The sequence below is a fragment of the Salvelinus alpinus genome, chromosome 3 (genome assembly GCF_045679555.1).
Source record: "Salvelinus alpinus chromosome 3, SLU_Salpinus.1, whole genome shotgun sequence".
Taxonomy (NCBI): Eukaryota; Metazoa; Chordata; class Actinopteri; order Salmoniformes; family Salmonidae; genus Salvelinus; species Salvelinus alpinus.
The window spans coordinates 21,546,193-21,566,322 of record NC_092088.1 but is presented as its reverse complement, the minus strand read 5'-3'; the positions used below and the strand labels follow the sequence as shown (position 1 = coordinate 21,566,322).

Here is a 20,130-nt window from a genome sequence, read left to right as displayed (position 1 = left end):
GCTGATTTAAATATTTGTATTGTTTTCGTCCAAGCTATATTGTTTTAACCATGCACCTATAAAGTGCCCACCATCATGTCAAGGTTATTAGATTCATTATTGGTTCCATGCTGCCATTCTTTACCAGAAAAACAAACGCTAAACCTTTTAAACTTACCCTCTTATTGACTTCTTTGGCTTGAGTCGCGCTTCTGTTTGCTTGTATTTAGTTATTCGTTTCCCCATCAAATGTCCCAACATGTAGGCTATCTTACAGGTACATGGCTCGAATTTACTAAATGCCTCCGTACCGTAGAACATATAATCCCTTTACTGACTCTGAAAGGTCACGTGGGGTCCATAAAGTTAGTTTTATGGTTTTGGGGAGTAGACAATGTACTATATAATTCACATTCTTGAATGAAAGTGACGGTTTAACTGCTGCGAAGGGATTAGAAAGGGTTGTGGACTGTACAGCACTAGTCTGGGCAGTGGCGATATCCTCGATATCAGGATAGAAAGTTAATATCAGAAATGCAGTGATACATTTAAATAAGTGTTCCACTGTCTATGATTATATACCAAACATATGTTATTAATGTTGGAATTAGCCTCAAAATAAAATATTTTGAGAATCCATGGATTGTAATCGAATTATCTATAAACACCAGCAAATAAGAATTCATTCATTTTGCTCAGCGTAAAACTGGGGAAATTCTGCCTCTTCACGAACAGGACACAAACTAATTCAATTTTTTGCAATAACTGCATTGCACCTCGTGGAATCAGTGTCAGAGGTGCTGATATGAGAAGGGAAATTGGATAATGCATGTCTCTGGCCTATAGACTCAAGTCAGAAAACTGACAAAAACTTGAAGTGAAATTCAAGTCTGTATCCAAAAATTAGACCGTTTTGATAAAAGCGTGGCCTAAGGTAAAGCACGAACTTCAACAGGGTTTTGTGTGTACCATCAATTTCCAAGATAAGCCGTTGAACAGTGCGTCTCTCTCCAAGGACAGAATAGGTGAATTCACTGTAAACGTTGGGAATCAGACCTCAGTCGATTTTAATAAATTATGCTGGATAATGGAGGTCTAATCATATAAATATTAGGCTTTATTATTCCACACTGAACAAAAATATAAACGCAACATGTAAAATGTTGGTCCCATGTTTCATAAGCTGAAATAAAAGATCCCAGAAATGTTCCATATGCACAAAAAGCTTATTTCTTTAAAATGTTGTGCACAAATTTGTTTACATCCCTGTTAGTGAGCATTTCCCCATTTGCCAACATAATCCATCCACCTGACAGGTGTGGCATATCAAGAAGCTTGTTCTGTTGACAATAAAAGGACACTCTAAAATGTGCAGTTTTGTCACACAACACAATGCCACAGATGTCTCAAGTTTTGAGGGAGGTGCAATTGGCATGCTGACTGCAGGAATGTCCACCAGAGCTGTTGCCGGAGAATTGAATGTTCATTTCTCTAGCATAAGCCGCCTCCAACATCATTTTAGAGAATTTGGCAGTACATCCAACAAGCCTCACAACCGCAGACAAGGTATATGGCGTCGGTGTGGGCAAGCGGTTTGCTGATGTCAATGTTGTGAACAGAGTGCCCAATGGTGGCGGTGGGGTTATGAAATGGGCAGGCATAAACTACCAACAATGAACACAATTGCATTTTCTCGATGGCAGTTTGAATGCACAGAAATAGCGTGACGAGATCCTGAGGCCCATTTTGAGGCTTTTTAAAGGTATCTGTAACCAACAGATGCATATCTGTATTCCCAATCTTGTGAAATCCATCGATTAGTGCCCAATTCATTTATTTCAATTGACTGATTTCCTTATTTGAACAGTAATTCAGTAACATCTTAGAAATTGTTACACGTTGCGTTTTCATATTTTTGTTCAGTATATAAACGCATCAAACACTGATCCTGATGGTAAAAACTTGGAATTACGCCCAATTTTGTATGTTATATTATAATAACGAGTTGCTATTGTGTGTTTGTAGCCTATGTTAATGTATCATGTCTTTGCGTAGTTGCCACCATGGCTAAATTGTATGTGTCCCATTGTGTAGCAAGCCTACCTGACCAAATTGTATATATGAATCAGCATGCAATCGCAGTTCTGCGTGGTGATATCCAATCAAATTAGGGCAATATGAAAACAGTGGTTTTGACATCTTTCGTCAATAGCTGTCATTTATTCATCTAAAATGTACCTAAATGCAATAAATATTCCCGATGTCTCAAACTTTTTTTGCTTAAATCATTTTATATATATTTTTTAAAAAATGCTAAAGAACACACACCAATGTTTTGTATTGGGTTGAAACAATTCCACTATTCATAACTGTTAAATAGCCATTTAACCAGGATAATAAGTATTGCATATTGATAGGGGTAATCTGTGCACGGATCTCATCAATAATTCATAGACCGGGGATCATCGCGAGGTCACTAGACGAGAGCCACAGATGCTGAGGATCTAACCTACAATACCAATAGGCCTGTTTCTCAGACATCGTCAACATCCTTGAAATCCATAGGCCTACACGAACGAAAAAGACAGTCTGAATAATTGTTTTAATTTGTGCTTCATGGTAGCCTATGGAATTGTATCTTGTGTTGGTTATTCTGTATGGATGGATTAATGCGTAAAATACGTTAGTGTTTTGTTTATTAAGAATTGTCTATGTTTCGTTTTACATTTATAGGCCTACTTATTATTTATATTCGATACAATTGCATGGAGATTATTGACCCCTTTATTAGTGCGTAGGCCTTTTTATTGAGCAGTTGGGAATCAAGTTTTACATTGAAAAAGCATTGATAGATGAACAGGCTATTTGTTCTTTATCTGAAAACTTGTCTGACAGCAGTCGACACAAATATTTGAATATGCATGGGTAGATGGCATAATAATCGTGCTTCACAAAGTGACCTCAAAGTAAATCTTAAAATATGCGATTGGAGCATAGGCCAATGCTTATTCAGTGACGTGATGTAACGCCACCTGCACACCAGCAGAGCCCGCTTCAGACCGGCTTCACTGTTGCCCCGCTCAATCGATCATCTAAGTTGTAAATTAAGCACAGTGTAAAAAAAAAAAAAGTCTCAAACCTTAGAAAATCTGTGGTTATATTACAATGCCTGGCCTATATTTCCAATGAGAGGAGATAAAACAAAATGTCTCCCATTATCTCACTTTCTCGAGTACCGTAACATGTAAAAACATTCTGGATCAAAATAATGTATTTATTTGGAATTATGTTTTAATTCGGGGTGTAGGTCTAGCCTACCCACTGTTTGCTATTTAACTGTAAATCACTATACATGTCATTGCTCTCTCTGCGCTCAGAATTATCAGCTCCAATAACTCACAGGAGCCTGGTTCCTATATATATTGGGCCCCTGCTCCCTTTTTGGTAAAAGGAGTAGGTCCTACATTACTCAATATCATCGAACAAGTCAGAAATTGTTCATGTGTGAGGCCTTGAGGAAGGGGTGAAACGCAGGTCACCGCTTCTAACAAATATTAAAATGCCATGCGATTCGTGAGGCGCGGTGTCTATCAAAGGCTGTACGTCCAAAAACGAGATTAATCAGAAAGCTCGTGTCCACCTCGTATGTGTTTTGGGATCTGGATTTTTCGGATGACGTAGCTCCAGCAGGCCATGTTTTTAAATCAGGAGAGAGACAAGTTACAGTTGAAGTCGGAAGTTTTCATACACTTGGTTGGAGTCATTAAAACTCGTTTTTCAACCACTCCACACATTTCTTGTTAACAAACTATAGTTTGGGCATGACACAAGTAATTTTTCCAACAAAGACAGATTATTTTACTTATAATTCACTATCACAATTCCAGTTGGTCAGAAGTTTACATACACAAAGATGACTGTGCCTTTAAACAGCTTGGAAAATTCCATAAAATTATGTCATGCCTTTAGAAGCTTCTGATAGGCTAATTGACATAATTTGAGTCAATTGGAGGTGTACCTGTGGATGTATTTCAAGGCCTACCTTCAAACTCAGTGCCTCTTTGCTTGACATCATGGGAAAATCAAAAGAAATCAGCCAAGACCTCCAAAAAATGTAGACCTCCACAAGTCTGGTTCATCCTTGGGAGCAATTTCCAAACGCCTGAAGGTACCATGTTCATCTGTACAAGCAATAGTACGCCAGTATAAACACCATGGGACCACGCAGCCGTCATACCGCTCAGGAAGGAGACGCCTTCTGTCTCCTAGAGATGAACGTACTTTGGTGTGAAAAGTGCAAATCAATCCCAGAACAACAGCAAAAGACCTTGTGAAGATGCTGGAGGAAACGGGTACAAAAGTATCTATATCCACAGCAAAACGAGTCCTATATCGACATAACCTGAAAGGCTGCTCAGCAAGGAAGAAGCCACTGCTCCAAAACCGCCATAAAAAAAGCCAGACTACGGTTTGCAACTGCACATGGGGACAAAGATCATACTTTTTGGGGAAATGTCCTCTGGTCTGATGAAACAAAAATATAACTGTTTGGCTATAATGACCATCGTTATGTTTGGAGGGAAAAGAGGGAGAATTGCAAGCCGAAGAACACCATCCCAACCGTGAAGCATGGGGTTGGCAGCATCATGTTGTGGGGGTGCTTTGCTGCAGGAGGGACAAAATAGATGGCATCATAAGGAAAGAAAATTATGTGGATATATTGAAGCAACATCTCAAGACATCAGTCAGGAAGTTAAAGCTTGGTCGCAAATGGACAATGACCCCAAGCATACTTCCAAAGTTGTGGCAAAATGGCTTAAGGACAACAAAGTCAAGGTATTGGAGTGGCCATCACAAAGCCCTGACCTCAATCCTATAGAAAATTTGTGGGAAGAACTGAAAAAGCGTGTGGGGAAGGAGGCCTACAAACCTGACTCAGTTACACCAGCTCTGTCAGGAGGAATGGGCCAAAATTCACCCAACTTATTGTGGGAAGCTTGTGGAAGGCTACCTGAAATGTTTGACCCAAGTTAAACAATTTAAAGGCAATGCTACCAAATATTAATTGAGTGTATGTAAACTTCTGATCCGCTGGGAATGTGATGAAAGGAATAAAAGCTTAAATAAATCATTCTCTCTACTATTATCCTGACATTTCACATTCTTAAAATAAAGTGGTGATCCTAACTGACCCAAGACAGGGAATTTTTACTAGGATTAAATGTCAGGCATTGTGAAAAACTGAGTTTAAATGTATTTGGCTAAAGTGTATGTAAACCTCCGACTTCAACTAAATGAGGAATACGAATTATATTGAACGTAAATTAAGGAGTTAACATCCGGTCATGCGTAGGGTCACGTATAAAAATTCCCAGTTGACAATTTTTGGCTAGAAGAAGAGACCTCAGTGACAAGAAGAGGGGTTTCAAATGAGCATATGGGGTTTAAAAGGTGTGTGTGTTAGTCACTAGATCTAAACCCAATTTAACACTTATTGGAGATTCTGGATGTGTCCTGAGAGAGCGTTTTCTACCACCATCAACAAAACACCAGATAATGGAATTTCTCGTGGAAGAAGGGTGTCGCATCCCTCCAATAGACTTCCAGACACTTGTAGAATCTATGCCAATGCGCACTGAAGCTTTTACATTTGACATTTAAGTCATTTAGCAGACGCTCTTATCCAGAGCGACTTACAAATTGGAAAGTTCATACATATTCATCCTGGTCCCCCCGTGGGGAATGAACCCACAACCCTGGCGTTGCAAGCGCCATGCTCTACCAACTGAGCCACACGGGCCTCTTCTGGCCGATCATGGTCAGAGCCATAACCAGGGTTTGAGTTTTAGTGAGGTTTGTTATACAATAAAAAAAACGTTAAAATGCTTTTTGGTGAACAGAAAAATGACCCCAGCCATGATCACTTTGGCTGCTAGTTCTTTCACCTCAGTCAATCAACAACCACATAGCCTGTTAGCTAGCTTAGACAATTGTAATGTTATACGCCTGATTTGATTTGAAAGGGGAAAATATGAGAAATGATTCACGCTGACACATAGCATCAGCGACTGTTCAGTCGGTTGTAATGATGAATTGTATAAAACCATCAACTCTTTACATAGATATCTCTTTTCTCAAATTCCATAGTGTTCACGTTTGAATTCCTAGGAGTTACTCATCAAGCGCCACACAGACGTCAATGGAGCACACAGATGATCGTATGTATTATCGCATTCACATGAATTATTAGAACGTTACTTACAATTCTGTATTAATATCAGTGATGTAGTGGTAAAAAAAAAGGTGGGTGATGGGTAAACTATAAACTCCAGTGGGCGATCGATATAACACTGTATTGTTTGCTTTTTGATTAGACAATGTAGGCCTTTAGGGAAAATAGGCCATGTGGAGATGTTCATATTGAAACATATATATATATTTGTTTTAGTTCACAACTTGTTCCATAAGTTTTAACAAGTTTGGGAACCACTTTACTAACCACTCTCTCTGCCTGCTTGCTTGTTTCCGCTTTCTTGCGGTCTCTGCTTCTTCCTACATCCCTGCCTCAGTCTCACCACATCACTGGCTGTCTCAGTGTAGCCTATTGTCTGTAAAGCAACGTTATTATTATCCTGCTGAAGGTATGCTCCGTTTAACGTTCGATTCTTACTTCATCCTTATAGTTGGCCAAGTAGCCGAATACAGAGCCTGCGATATAAGTCTCTGCGACAGCTAGCCACCCGACCGACATACTGTCTTTATAAGAGACTATTTATTTACCAGTTGTGCACTCATTCTTTGAAAGACGGTTTTTGTTTGTTTTGGGGGATGTCTGTAGACACGGCAGGAGTCTCGGGACGGTTTTAAAATGGTCTTTTGTCCGGCATCTCGCAAACACACTCCACAGGGTCTCTAGTTACCTACTTGAGCCGACTCCGAGCTGGGTTGGTTAGTTTCACGTCTCAGGCCCTCGGCCTGTGCACGAGAGGGCGGAGTTAGCCGGTGAGAGAGTGGTGAATGTGCTGCTAAAAAGGCAAATCCGGGAGGCAAATCCAGGAGACGCAGGTGAACATTACAAACAGACCACGGTTAATGATTCCACTCGTTCACAAATATGCAGGCGCGATTAGAACTCCGTCAGATCAAGAATATAAACCTTCTGAGCTTTGATCAACGCTGGGAGCAATATTTAGATGTTGACCCGTCTTTTTTTATTTATTATGTACAATATATATTTTTCCGAGCGTCTGCTAAATGACTTAAATGTAAATGTAGAACACAAGTATAAACGCAACATGAAACAATTTCAAAATATCTTAGGAGATCCTGCAGGTAAAGAAGTCTGATGTGGAGGTCTTGGGGGCTGGCGTGTTACATGTGGTCAGTGGTTGTGAGGCCTGTTGGACATACTGCCAAATTCTTTAAAACTACATTGGAGGTGGCTTATGGTAGAGAAATTAACATCAGTTCTCTGGCAACAGCTCTGGTGGACAGTCCTGCAGTCAGCATGCCAATTGCACGGTCCCTCAAAACTTGAGACATTTGTGGCATTGTATTGTGTGACAAAACAGAACATTTTTAAGTGGCCTTTTATTGTCCCCAGCAATAATCAGCTTCTTGATATGCCACACCTATCAGGTGGATGGAATATCTTGGCAAATGAGAAATCCTCACTAACAGGGATGTTAACAAATTTATGCACAACAAAGGAAAGAGATATGCGTGCATATGGAACATTTCTGTTTTTTTCATCTTATGAAACTTTACATGTTGCGTTTATATCTCTGTTCAGTGTAAAATAATTACACTTTATGTTTGTGTTTCCTTTATTTTGGCAATTACATGTAGGTATATCATGCTAATTAGAATCGTTTGGTCCACCTTGACATAATTCCATTGAAGATCAATAAGGCTGGAAATAAAACAAATAGCCTAAACGTGGTTCTCTTGCATCGAGCACAAAAAAATGCTTAAACAAGACATTTAGGATTTCGTTGCTATTGATTTAGGCGCCACTGAAGAATACCTGTAATCTATTCCCCCCATACCCCACTGAAGGTGCAGGCTAAGATGTCAATCATGGGCTTTGGAGCCACTGTGCAACAGGGATACATAGCCTATATTGAGAGATTAGAATTATCATGCAATTCTTTATTTACCCTCTACAGAGCCTGCTGACCTTTTTGACAGAGAGAGCCTCATGTTTGACTAGATGTGTGCCAAACCTAGTTTATAAACTTTCTGTCATTATGCCTTTTTTAAATATTATATAATCGTGTTGCTGTAATGCATACACGGTCCAGATCAAAATGGTTATTTTTCTTATCCCAGGATCACTACTTTGAATATAATCCATAATATTTGGCTAGGAATGACCGCGAATCCGTCTAAAGATTAACAGCAATGACATGGGGCGAGCCAAGGTTTACATTGTTCGGGGAGGTAGCCCTACCCACTCAGCGTCAAGTGCCCCGTCTATAGACAGCCCCATGTTACTACTGACGATAGCCTTCCGTCTGCATTCATTTCGCCGACATATCCATCATGTCTCCTTTGAAAACTCTAATGCGAAAAACTAGCTACTGGCGAATACCGAGTGCTAACCTTCACGCCCGAGTTTTGTCTTTTGGATAATAAGATACGTTTTTGGAGAACCTCGGTAAGTGCCACTGTTGCTCATTACTTCCAGTTTTCAAACATAGGTCTATTGTCATAACGAAATGCACGTCTCATGTATTTTCAATGCAACTGATGTGTAAGCCATGAGGTGTTATATCTATTCTACAAAGCGTTATTATATGAAAGCTTTCCAACTTATGACAGTGCTCTCCAAAACAGTTCCTGGAGAGCTATGGTCCTGTAGGTCTTGGCTCCAATCATAATACCTGATTCTAATAATTAGCTGGTTGATCAGCTGAATCAGGTTGGTTACAACTGGGTTGGATTGAAAACATACAGGAGTATAGCTCTCAAGGAACAGGGTTGGAGAGCCCTGGCCTATACGATATTGATTGACTGGGCTAGTGCAAACTGGGCTAGTGCAGACTACATTTTATTAAAAGTGTAAGGAAGTTGGATAAGATGTTCTTTTTCATGGTATTAAATATTATCAAAGATGATTTGTATACCAAACCCATGGTGAGACATGCTTTTTGGACCCATTATGATTTGAACGTTCATTATACTTATACTACTTGTACTTTTTACGCACACACCCACACCCACACGGTTAGGGATGGATCAATACTTTGACGAGGCAGTCTGTTTTGGTTCAAGTCTGAATGCTAGAATGTTTACTGTATGTTGTCCTAAATTTCGTCATGCTGACCATGAGGCCTGAAATGAATATTTGGGTCTGAAACTGCCTATATCCACATGCATTTCAAAAATTATTTTCGCTGTTGTAGACAAAACTCAGAGGGTGTGTTAACTTATTTACCTTACCTAAATTGATTTAGGGTAGTTAATTGCTGGCGTAAATATGTCTGCCTCTTATAGACTATAATCAGTTGTTTGAACATTAGTTAAATCCATTTGATTTGTAAATCCTGTTTATTGTATTTATGCGCCTGTTATCAATTGCCGTTGCATGAGGTCAGCAGGAGCCCTTGCCGTTTTAAATAATAATTTGCCATGTAACAATCTGAATTAATCCATGAGTTTAGATTCTAACCGACCAACCATTTTCTGACAGAGAAATGAACGGCTCCATTCGACGTTTCAGTATAGGCCTAAGATGTGGGCATCGTTCAGGATAACATGTATTTCTTCATTCTTTAATACACTTTTGTTTTGCTATACAGCTTATCTATAGAGGACCAGACCGTCTGCCAAAGAAATCACAGAGTTCTTATCTCCGTTCTCGAAGACAGCACTACAGTGCAAATCAAAAGCGATATGGGTAGGTTTTATTTTATATTTGCAGCGCCGTGCAAATAATACAACACAGTTGCATTGCTCTGAAGCCAGTTCCCACATCATAGGTCAGAGTAGCCTGGTGAGCAACCATCCATGTCACGTGATTCATTAAATAAGAGGTTGCAGAGTAGATGCACGCATTCATCAGGCCAACCACTGTAGTGATTTGCCCGCTGGTGTACAATGCATCTTCTTAAAGTCTACATAGCTGGAATGAAGAAGATCCTGCAAATGTATTGTAAGTATATGGATAGCATTTTTTGGAGAATCTGATGTTGTATTAATTAGGCTATATGAATGACATTGCAGGAAATGTATGGTCCAATTCAAGAAATGTTACAACAAGCATGACACATTATGTTGTTTGATTTTCTATATTGAAGTTTCAATAGGCGAGAGATCCATGGGCTAGACTATCTATCTCTATTTAATTGATTTCGATGGTTTAGGTGATGTATACATTTCATCCTACACTGTCTGCCTCTCTTTCCTGTCTGCCAGTCGTTCCATTTTGATTTATAGCCTAATGATATGTGAGCCAATGTCAGAGACAGCTGCCATTGTGTTTCTGGAATACTCTTTTTGTTTTGTTTATAGCTGTATGTGCATTAATCTACAGATCCACAAGTGATACGATTAATCGGTGCTCTTAATTGTCTTTCTCCATCCTTCATCTGGGCTGAGCAGACCGATATAAAGACTTTATGCCTGGAGGTCTCGGGTTACATCAACTTGGCAATTACAGAGCCTTAACGTTTAATTTTAAGCCATAGAACCTTGAAATAAATCATTGTCTAATCTCGACGCCACATATTCATGCATCATTTCGAATTGATCATCGTTCCCCCAGGATAGGAGCTTTTTATGGAATATGATTTGAAACGATTATTATAGTATTTTCGTGACAGTGTATATGGCAGGAATTTGTCTTGAGATTCGAAGAATAGGCACACAGATATATTTGATCACTGAAAGATTATATAGCTAGGCTATAGGCAGACATCCTATAAATGTAGTATGACAAATGTAGATAGAAAAAGTGGGAGATGTACGGTATCCATTTGATAGCTAAATTCAACAAATCCACATGCATGGTCTGAACCGGTCACGGCTAAATTACCTCGGCTAAATTTCGTTAGATTGGCAGTCCTGACGTCTTTGATCAAAAGACTGGTCAATGTTTAGATGATTTTGTGTTGTAGCCTAATTACTTTCGTGTAGTTAAACATTAGCTATCCTGCCTGGAGTATTAACTATTGTCCCTAATGAATGAATCGAGGGGATTGAGCATTTTCAATTAAAAGGTTAACATAAGAGATCAAAGCACCGCCACAGTCCCAATGGGTATCGATCCACTAACAACAATCCTATAGCGGCATGTTTGATCCTCACCTCCAGTAGGCTCAATGTCTAACCTGTACAGCCAAGAGGCAGATGGTTCTCCAAAGAAACTGACGCAATTTGGGTCCATGGCCTTTTGAGCACTAATATGCTGGAATATTAATTTACCTCTCCAAAACTGAATATGAGTGTTGGGTTGGTGTGTTTTGAGTGTTGGGTTGGTGTGTTTTGTCCTGATGTGTGCAAAATAGTTAACTTTTCGATATGGTTGTCTGCCAGGTTAGACAACCGCATAATCCTGAAATCTAAATTCATATATCATGGAAATACATTATATTGATAGCCAGTCACACTCAACACGAACTTTTTGGCAAATTTCACATTGACATCATACATTATTCATGCAGGGGTCATGCAATAGTACGCAAAGTCATAAATTGACCAAATCAAAATCATAACCCCATTTTGACAATTTAGTTTGGCATAGTTCAATTGGTGCGTTTTGATTTCCTTTCTTTATTTTACACCAATGCCATTCCACATTTTGGCTACTACTCTCAAATTGTTATTTGGTTTCTGTTGTCATCTCCAAACACTGGTCTCTTGATTTTTATATTTATTTTGTTGGTAAAATCTGACATATAACATCCAATGAGATAGGCTACTTTGAGTAGGCCTAAGTATAGACTGGGCTATGTTAGCTCTATGGCTATGCCATAGAGAAAAGTTGGGGCCTCAGGTCAGTTCATTAATGCAGATTGCTCTCGTGTGAATCAAATCGATCAAAGGCCACTAGCCCCGTCCCACCACATCTGCAATTACCATAATTTTCGTTGTGAAAAGGCTATCCTAAACACACATTTTAAAATAGGCTGCTCTAACTGCAGACAGCCCCTTACAAAGCATCATGGAGTAATGTATCCACATGTATTTGTCTCATAATTTACGGACTGAGGTCATGGTTTTCGGCGAATAGTGTTTTCAAATTGGCGATGTGGCCAGAATTCTTCTTCACTGTCTAGTCAGCTGCGCAAAGGCTACCCATGTTCTCGTTCGACCTCTTCCATGCTGTGGGCGACTCCCAATGAGTTAATAGCAAGCCTATCATTGCAACTGGATTATAATACTCCTCGATGTTTTTGAAAGGAGAGACCTGTCATTATTGATTCTGGATGTGAAATGAATCATATCTAGTCAGTATTCGTGGGATCTACGTTATACGCTAAGGTAAGCCGGGCTGGTGAATGGTCGGCTATTTTCTTTGTGATTTACGACCATATGACTCGTGCGCGGTTCAAGCAGAGTTCATAAAGCTGTACGCTATGCCTCCATACCATCCAACATTCGTTTTCTCTTAAACTATTTAATCATCTTCTGTTTTTACTATTTTTGTTGCTTATAAAGGCATAGTCAGCATAATCGTTCTAATGAATTCAGAGACCTTGAATATTTTGTTCATGTTGAAGATTTCAATGGAAATGTAAGGAAACGTGATTAGACGTATACAATTATAGGCTACCATTAACGGTTAAGCTGATCTGATATTGAATAAAGAAATTGGCTGTTTTCTTCCCCCTATATTGGGCTTTATGTAGGAGACTTGACACAGTTACCTTGTTTTTTTTGTCGAGTTTTGTTGGCTAAATCTCTATCGACAGTTGTATATTATAATAATGTTATCATTAGCCTATGTAAGACCTATAGCCTATGTGTCTTTAATTAGTTGTATTTATTTAGGCTAGTAATTTAACATGTAGGGCTATTTCGTTTTTCTCTAAAATAGCATAGTTTCACACAGGCCTCAAGCATTCTAGCATTAAATTCTTGAAAATATAAAAATAATGTCTTGCCTTTATGGAATTCAAATTGCATTGTTGTTTGCATTCTTATTTGTTTAAGCCCATTGACGGGTCTGCAAAAGTAGGCCTATGCTGAATAACACTACTGGACTAAAAACTGGTGACTTGTTTCTCAACAAACAATTACTTTTTTTAGGGTTGAGAATGGAAAGTAGATATTAGAGACTATCGTATAGTCTGACATTGCCTCTGTAAGCAGGTTGAAAGGGTCCTATTCACGTCATGGTGCTATTGAGTTGATAAGATGGATTCATACTGTCACCTCCCTTATTCCGTGTTTTTTCATAACCTTTCAGAACAGCAACCAAGAGGTCATTGGAAGGAAACTGTCACGTGACTTCTGGTTGCCAATGTTCCTTCAGAAGGTCAAAAGGGCCCCAGTAGCTGATGAGACATTTCTTGACAATGCAGAGAAATACCTACCAAGACGCCATAGCAATATTTGGAGAGTCCCCATACCAAGGTGCCAGTGGATTTGGATACAATCATGACGCACCATCCCACCAACCCTTGGCCTACCTGGAGAGCCAGATCAACTTGAAGGAGTTGGATTGCTCATCGCAGTCAAATGGCAACAGCAAATCACAGCACCCAAAAGAGATTGACCCTAACTCAAATTCTACCTTCACCAAAAGCATATTCCCGTGGATGAAGAAGTCGACAATTCAGAACTGTATAAAGAACAACGGAGACAATCCCCTAGAAGTTAATGGTGTGTATTCAAATTCCTAGCCCAATAAATAATTGGACAGTAAAATTCCCATTTAGGTCTACAAATAATACTTTTTTAAGCTTGATAAATCCTAATTGTATTATATGATTACGACCAATGGGCGTTGGCTAATTGCATTTCCAGTTTCGATAGAAGCTTACATGTTGATATAATGTTATGTAATATAGCCTAATGTTGTTAAGATTTTGTTTAGGTACTGTAGGCCTATTCAATTTATGAATGATGTTACATTTCATTTTCTCTCGGCAGAACTATTTGGTGACGAGGAAAACCCAACAACTGCAGCCTCCAAAAGGGCGCGCACTGCATACACAAGCGCCCAGTTGGTTGAGCTCGAGAAGGAGTTCCACTTCAATCGTTACCTTTGCCGCCCCAGGCGCGTGGAGATGGCTTGCCAACTCAGTCTAAAGGAGAGGCAGATCAAGATTTGGTTTCAAAATCGGAGAATGAAGTGCAAGAAAGATGGAAAGTTTAAAGGACTGTGCTCTTCTTTAGGTAGCCCTGGAACTCTTACCAATCTTGGTTATATTAATGCAATGGGGGAGGATTATGACACTGTTTCCCCGCCATCTTTAAAGCATCAACAAAACGATTATGTCAGTGCATCAGTCTATCCAAACTCAATGAAAGGGCAACAGAAATATGCCACAACCCCAGAATATGCTCCTTGCAGTATGCAGGACAATGATAGTAGTTTTTCCATTCATTATGCTCAAGCTGACCCTGTTCATGTTGATGTGAACTTGCCATTCACTGCATGCGGGATAAATAACCAGTGTAATCATACTGCACAGATGACGTCAAGCCAACACCATCCTAAACCTACACTATATGATCCAAACACATCATACCTATTGGGGCATCATTCTTCTCAAGAATGAATCAAGCAAGCTCCTAAACTGACTCATTTATAGCATATGTAGTCAATATGTCCCTTGACCATAATCAGATCCTTAGTGGACCGAATCCAAAGTTCAGGTATGCACACATAAAAGTATTTTTTTGTTGCGCAAAAGGCCAATTATTCGCTGTATCCAAATGCATGCAAATAGTGTTGAGTCATTACAGCAGAGTTACTCATATTTTACTCGAAAAGAGCAGCTTTAACTATTTTGGGAATTAAGCGACTGATTGTGACCACTAGAGTCGGAGGTTAAACACAGAGTTAATTCGAATAGAGTGTTTATAAGTATTGCTAGAGTCAACGTGATCCCGCCCACAGATCAGCACCTGCATAGGCTATTCGATCCTGTTGGACAGTTCTGTTTTTCTATTTTGATTTCTTATCCATATAGTATAAACCTGAAATTATTTAATTATATGAAACCACCGGGTAATGTAAAACATTTAATTTAAATCAATATCAAGCAAAAACTTTTCTCACTTATGTTTTTGTACAAGACTTGACATTATGCACTTTTATAAGTGGAGCAGGTCATGACCCAACTGTGTGCATTGGAATATTACAAACATATTTATTACAATGTTGTTTATATGTTATTTATTAATTTAATTTATGGGAATGTAATGTATTTTGTTATTTTTTATCATAGGGCTTAGTGTTTACAGACAGACTCTTATGCTTCAGGGACAGTTGAATCAATGTTCCTCAAAATGTAATTTAATTGTGAAATCCTTTTGGATACCCTTTGAAATGCATGTGTAGGCTATGCTGACGAATAATTTCTGTATATTGTTGAATAAATGCATTTGTTGGTCAGACTTTCTGCAGAACTGTTTTCTTGCACATCTTGTTATCAAAAAGAGCTTGCTCTACCTATTTATAGTCTAAATGTGTCTAGTTAGAGTAAAATACATACAAAATATATTCAAATATGTCAAATGAAATAGGCCACATTAGGTATAGTCTGGTAAAGATTATATGCAATAATAAATTGTTAAAAGTCCATAAAGGCACAATGATTTAGGCTGTTCTTTGTTCTCTCTCGAGCAAATTGGAGAACAAGCTGTCAAGCGTTTAGAGGAGCAGAAGATTGATCGTCGCATTAATTTCAAGACTCCTCTGTAAAATTAGCTCTCAGACAGAAGAACACGCCGAGCTAATCAAGTAATTCACATGAGCTGCTATACTTATACACATTGGGCAACATAATTCTCATAGAGGACTCCTGGTATTATACACCAATCTTATATCCTCTTGTTAACTGCATGAATGACAATGGAAACATTTCAGTTCACTAAACTTACTTTTACTCTTATAATACTGTTAAAAAAGCACAGCCAAAATACTATTTCGATCACATAGACCATCCAATCAACTGTTTGCTTCAAACTCTAAATTAACGAGAGACGAAATTGAAATAATTTCAAAATCTTTCACTTTTTCAGACTATCGTTCTCCCTCACTCTGACCAGAAGGTCCTTGCAGAAGTGGTGTGACGTGTTTGTGTTCTTATCAGATTGATGGGCGAGTTTGCCTGAAGCATTTGTCATGTAAATGTGAGACGTTTGATGGACGATCCTGACCTGACAAACTGCTATAGGTCCCAATTGCCATTGGCGTAAAGTGAGTCACATGGTCTGTCACTAAGGTGATATGAGCCTGGTAGGCAGTTTTACAGATTTGACATACTACCTAGAGGTTGTAGGGCACAGGGAAGAGCAATTAAGGTGGACTGACCCGTCTTCATTAATTTTGCCATAACAATACAGGATGAACTCTTACTTAGATTATACCATTTGTAACAGGGGGACTAACATATTCAACGCCAATGCCGGATACCACAATTTAAACCATGGATACATGTCCTCCTTATCTTCCAATTCATGCGCAACAAGTGATAGTTTTGTGTCGGATGGGCGGTTAGTTGGCGGTTCTTCGGTGCACCAGACTTTGAGCCACCCTCTCCACCAGCCCCAGCTACATCATATAGATCTCCAGTTTGGCTCAACGGGAAACTCGGTGTATGGCTCGCCAACAGGGCCAAACTTGGATTATGGACCTCATCAATACGCTCTAATTCATGAACAAGAACGAGGTTTCATTCAGTCGCCTGGGATTCCTGTGTCAGCCATTGGAACGAACATGCCCCCCCTGGCCGAAGGGAACAGTGAGCCAGGGTCTGCACCAAGCAGCCAGTATCTGCACTTTTGCAGTGGAGAACAGGGGCAACAAGAATACTTGGAGAGTATTTACTCGAGATTAGTTCCTTCCCAATATAGTGATAAGGATTCGGATGATTTCAATGCAGATTTAACTTCAAAAACTTTCGACTGGATGAAAGTTAAGAGGAATCCCCCTAAAACAGGTTTGTTAGCTCCTGGGACATGGTCATAAATAACACTGTCATGACAAAGGGTAATTTATAGACAACATTACAATATATATATATATATATATATATATATATATATATATATATATGAGGAAATTATAGAGACACTGCCTAATCAATGTTTGTGCTTTGCATGTTATTGCGTAAAATGTGCCGTGGTGCGTAAAATAAATGATCAAATACAGAATCTGTTTGCTTGGCTGCTCACAATCATCACATAATCATAATACAGTTTATTCCTGTTTTCATTCCTTAATTTAAAATTCAATTTATTCCATCAGTTCCTTCATTCATTCATTAACTTTTACAGTTTCAGAATATGGAGTCCCTGGTCAACAGAATGTAATCCGTACCAATTTCAACACAAAGCAGCTGACAGAGCTCGAGAAGGAGTTCCATTTCAACAAGTACCTGACCAGGGCCCGGCGAGTGGAAGTTGCCGCTATTCTCGAGCTCAACGAAACTCAAGTGAAAATTTGGTTCCAAAACCGCAGGATGAAGCAGAAAAAGCGTGAGAAAGCAGGCACGGTCTTTCTAAACACAGCAGTACCGGCAAATGATTTGGGAGAGATCGCCTCATCTCCTGATGTGTCACCAAGCTCGAAGACCGCATAAAGCAATCGTTTTACAAATAACATTTGAATTACCGCACTCATGGTGCTGCACTTTACTTGTCACATTTTCAAGGATACTGCAGGTTTACAGGGTTTAGGTGCACTAATTTCTGCAAACAATTTAGTTTCATGTTTGCACTATTTACGGGTATTTTCTACAAATACATTTAGATAATTATGTGAGAAGTTAAAAATAAAATGTTTGTTTTGAAAAGTCTGTATTTGTGCTGATTTGTACATTTGTGAGCGAATGAAATGTTCCCATACAGTAGGCTATAAAGTATTTATTGAATGTGACAATAAGGATAAGAAAATCTAAATCTATGGAACTAATTGAATTGTTCTTCGATGTTCTTTCTACGCAAATAGTATTTTGGAAGTCAACATTGTTTAACTGTTGTTGAAACTGTTTTATATCTGCCTACTCATGAAATTAGGAATCAGATGGAAAAATATGGAATTTTCATTGAAATGCAGTTCATAGACAATCACATATTACTGATTTCTATATAATAGTTTTTACAAAATTAAACTTTAACAAATATATAATGTTCTGTCTTTCATTGCTGTTGAGTTTAACCCATTCTTTTCCTTTGCATAATGTGACATGAGGAGTCTTTTACCACACATGGGGTGGCTACCAATGACCTCTTCACCTCAGAATATCCCCAGGGTTTCTAAACATGACAACAAACTCCAGGGTGCCAGGTTTCACACTAGATTTGTTACCCAAATTCAATTTGGCTATGCACAAATGCCATGCCCTGAGATCCACAAACAATTGGTACAGGTTCTCACTTACACTTGCCACTTTCTCTTCTGATTGCTATAATAGTTCATTAGAAAAGTAATTGGATAATCTTCTACCACCACTAGAGCTAAATTTATAGTTGAACCTTGTATGCTGCCCTCAGCTCTTCCTTAAAGCTGGCAGGGGCTTGACAACCCTGTTTCATCTCCTGATGTTATAGGCAGGCTCAATATTTGCACTGGGTGTTAGGTTTGCACAGTTCCTGCCCCAGCGGCACTGGCCTGTCAGTGCCCTCTCCCCCAAAGCTGAGGTTCATTCAAAGTTCACCCACAAATGGATTCACAAAGGCCTCTAGTCAATCTGTCAGGACACCAGAATGGCTTCGACGAGTCAACTGAAGGTCTCCCCCTCTTCCTTTTCTTTGCTTTTAATATTCAAGACTAAAAAGCGGCAGGGGATATTTTTTCATCTACATATTGTATGGCTTATTAGACAATTGTAGTGTCATCATAGTTCCTTACATTTTTTTTTACCATGAATTATTAACAAAGAGGGAACTGGTGCTTGATGATGATCATTCCATTAAAAGACCTATCTGCCTCATTGCCTCCTGCCACAACCCATGTGGTCCTCTCCCTCGTTGTCTCTTTTTGAAACTGACTCTCTTCCTCCCATTTGCCCCATCAGACTGTTTGAAACAAACAGTCATCAGGCAAGCCATGATGATTTGAAATACATCTGAATTAGGTTTTACGTTCTCTTCTAGCAATTGGCGTCAATAATTGATAGATTTTCAACCAATCATCGTTTCACTTTAAACTTTACAGTCACCAAAGAGAATATGTCTGGTTAGTTGCCATGTATCTTTTCTCTACCCTGACAGTCACAATGGGGCCTTGGGAGGTGATGGCGGTAGATATAGTGAAGGTTGACAGGTCCAACAAAAACAGGGAAGGGACTAAGTGCAGGACTTGAACCCAGAGGTGTGATTCCTGTCCTCTCACTCGGTAATACCTCAGACCTCCCACTGGGCTCTCCACCTGCGTCACAGCCAGCAATGGAGGAGCCAGCACCATGGAGACAGATGTTCAACCAGGGAGATGGAGGATGATTTTTCACCAGCCTGTCAGTGTGGCACTACAGCTCTAACTGGAGAACGTAAAACAAGCAGGGCCAGGGATTTAACATGCAATGAACACAGAGAGGCAAAAGGCAGAAACGCAGGCAGAGAATACTACTAGGTACAATGGTAATGGCGTAAGCTATAGCATGAATGCCAGCTGAAACATAAAGACCGATAATACAGAGCAACAAGTCAACATTTAGTAACATTTTTTTGAACATCGTTATCTCTTCACTGTAACATTTTCTGACACCAAAGAAATGAATAGTGAGCCCCATGCTGGTTGCAGTTGTTGCAAGCTCTTTTACAAGTTGAATGCCTGGCTCACTTCCTTGGTCTCTGGTTCCACTGTGGCACGTCACACTGCAGGGACACCAAGCTTCAAGGCAGGGACAGCAGGCTTCAAGGCAGGGACAGCAGGCTTCAAAGGATCTGAACTGGATACAGTATTCATAGGTTAGGGGGTTGGGGATTGGGGAGTTCAGGGGCAGCACAGAGAGATCCCTTTTGTTGATT

General features: G+C 39.4%; 2 protein-coding genes across 5 annotated transcripts in view; both read left to right on the top strand.

Annotated features, from left to right (window-relative positions):
- The first annotated feature begins 8,455 nt into the window (after positions 1–8,455).
- Positions 8,456–20,130, top strand: part of LOC139570254 (src kinase-associated phosphoprotein 1-like) — a 52,951-nt gene continuing 41,276 nt past the window's right edge. Inside the window, exons 1-4 of one of the 4 annotated variants that reach the window (XM_071391975.1) lie at positions 8,456–8,638; positions 9,783–9,880; positions 13,394–13,809; positions 14,080–15,550. In XM_071391975.1, coding sequence (XP_071248076.1) covers positions 13,485–13,809; positions 14,080–14,711 — 957 coding nt within the window. In that variant the 5' untranslated portion in view covers positions 8,456–8,638; positions 9,783–9,880; positions 13,394–13,484 and the 3' untranslated portion in view covers positions 14,712–15,550. The other 3 variants (XM_071391976.1, XM_071391977.1, XM_071391973.1) reach the window with 3 other exon arrangements.
- On the top strand, positions 16,421–18,205 carry LOC139570255 (homeobox protein Hox-B1b-like). Its single transcript, XM_071391978.1, has 2 exons — positions 16,421–17,099; positions 17,437–18,205. Exons 1-2 carry the CDS (start codon positions 16,505–16,507, stop codon positions 17,739–17,741), a joined length of 900 nt encoding a protein of 299 aa, XP_071248079.1. The 5' UTR covers positions 16,421–16,504; the 3' UTR covers positions 17,742–18,205.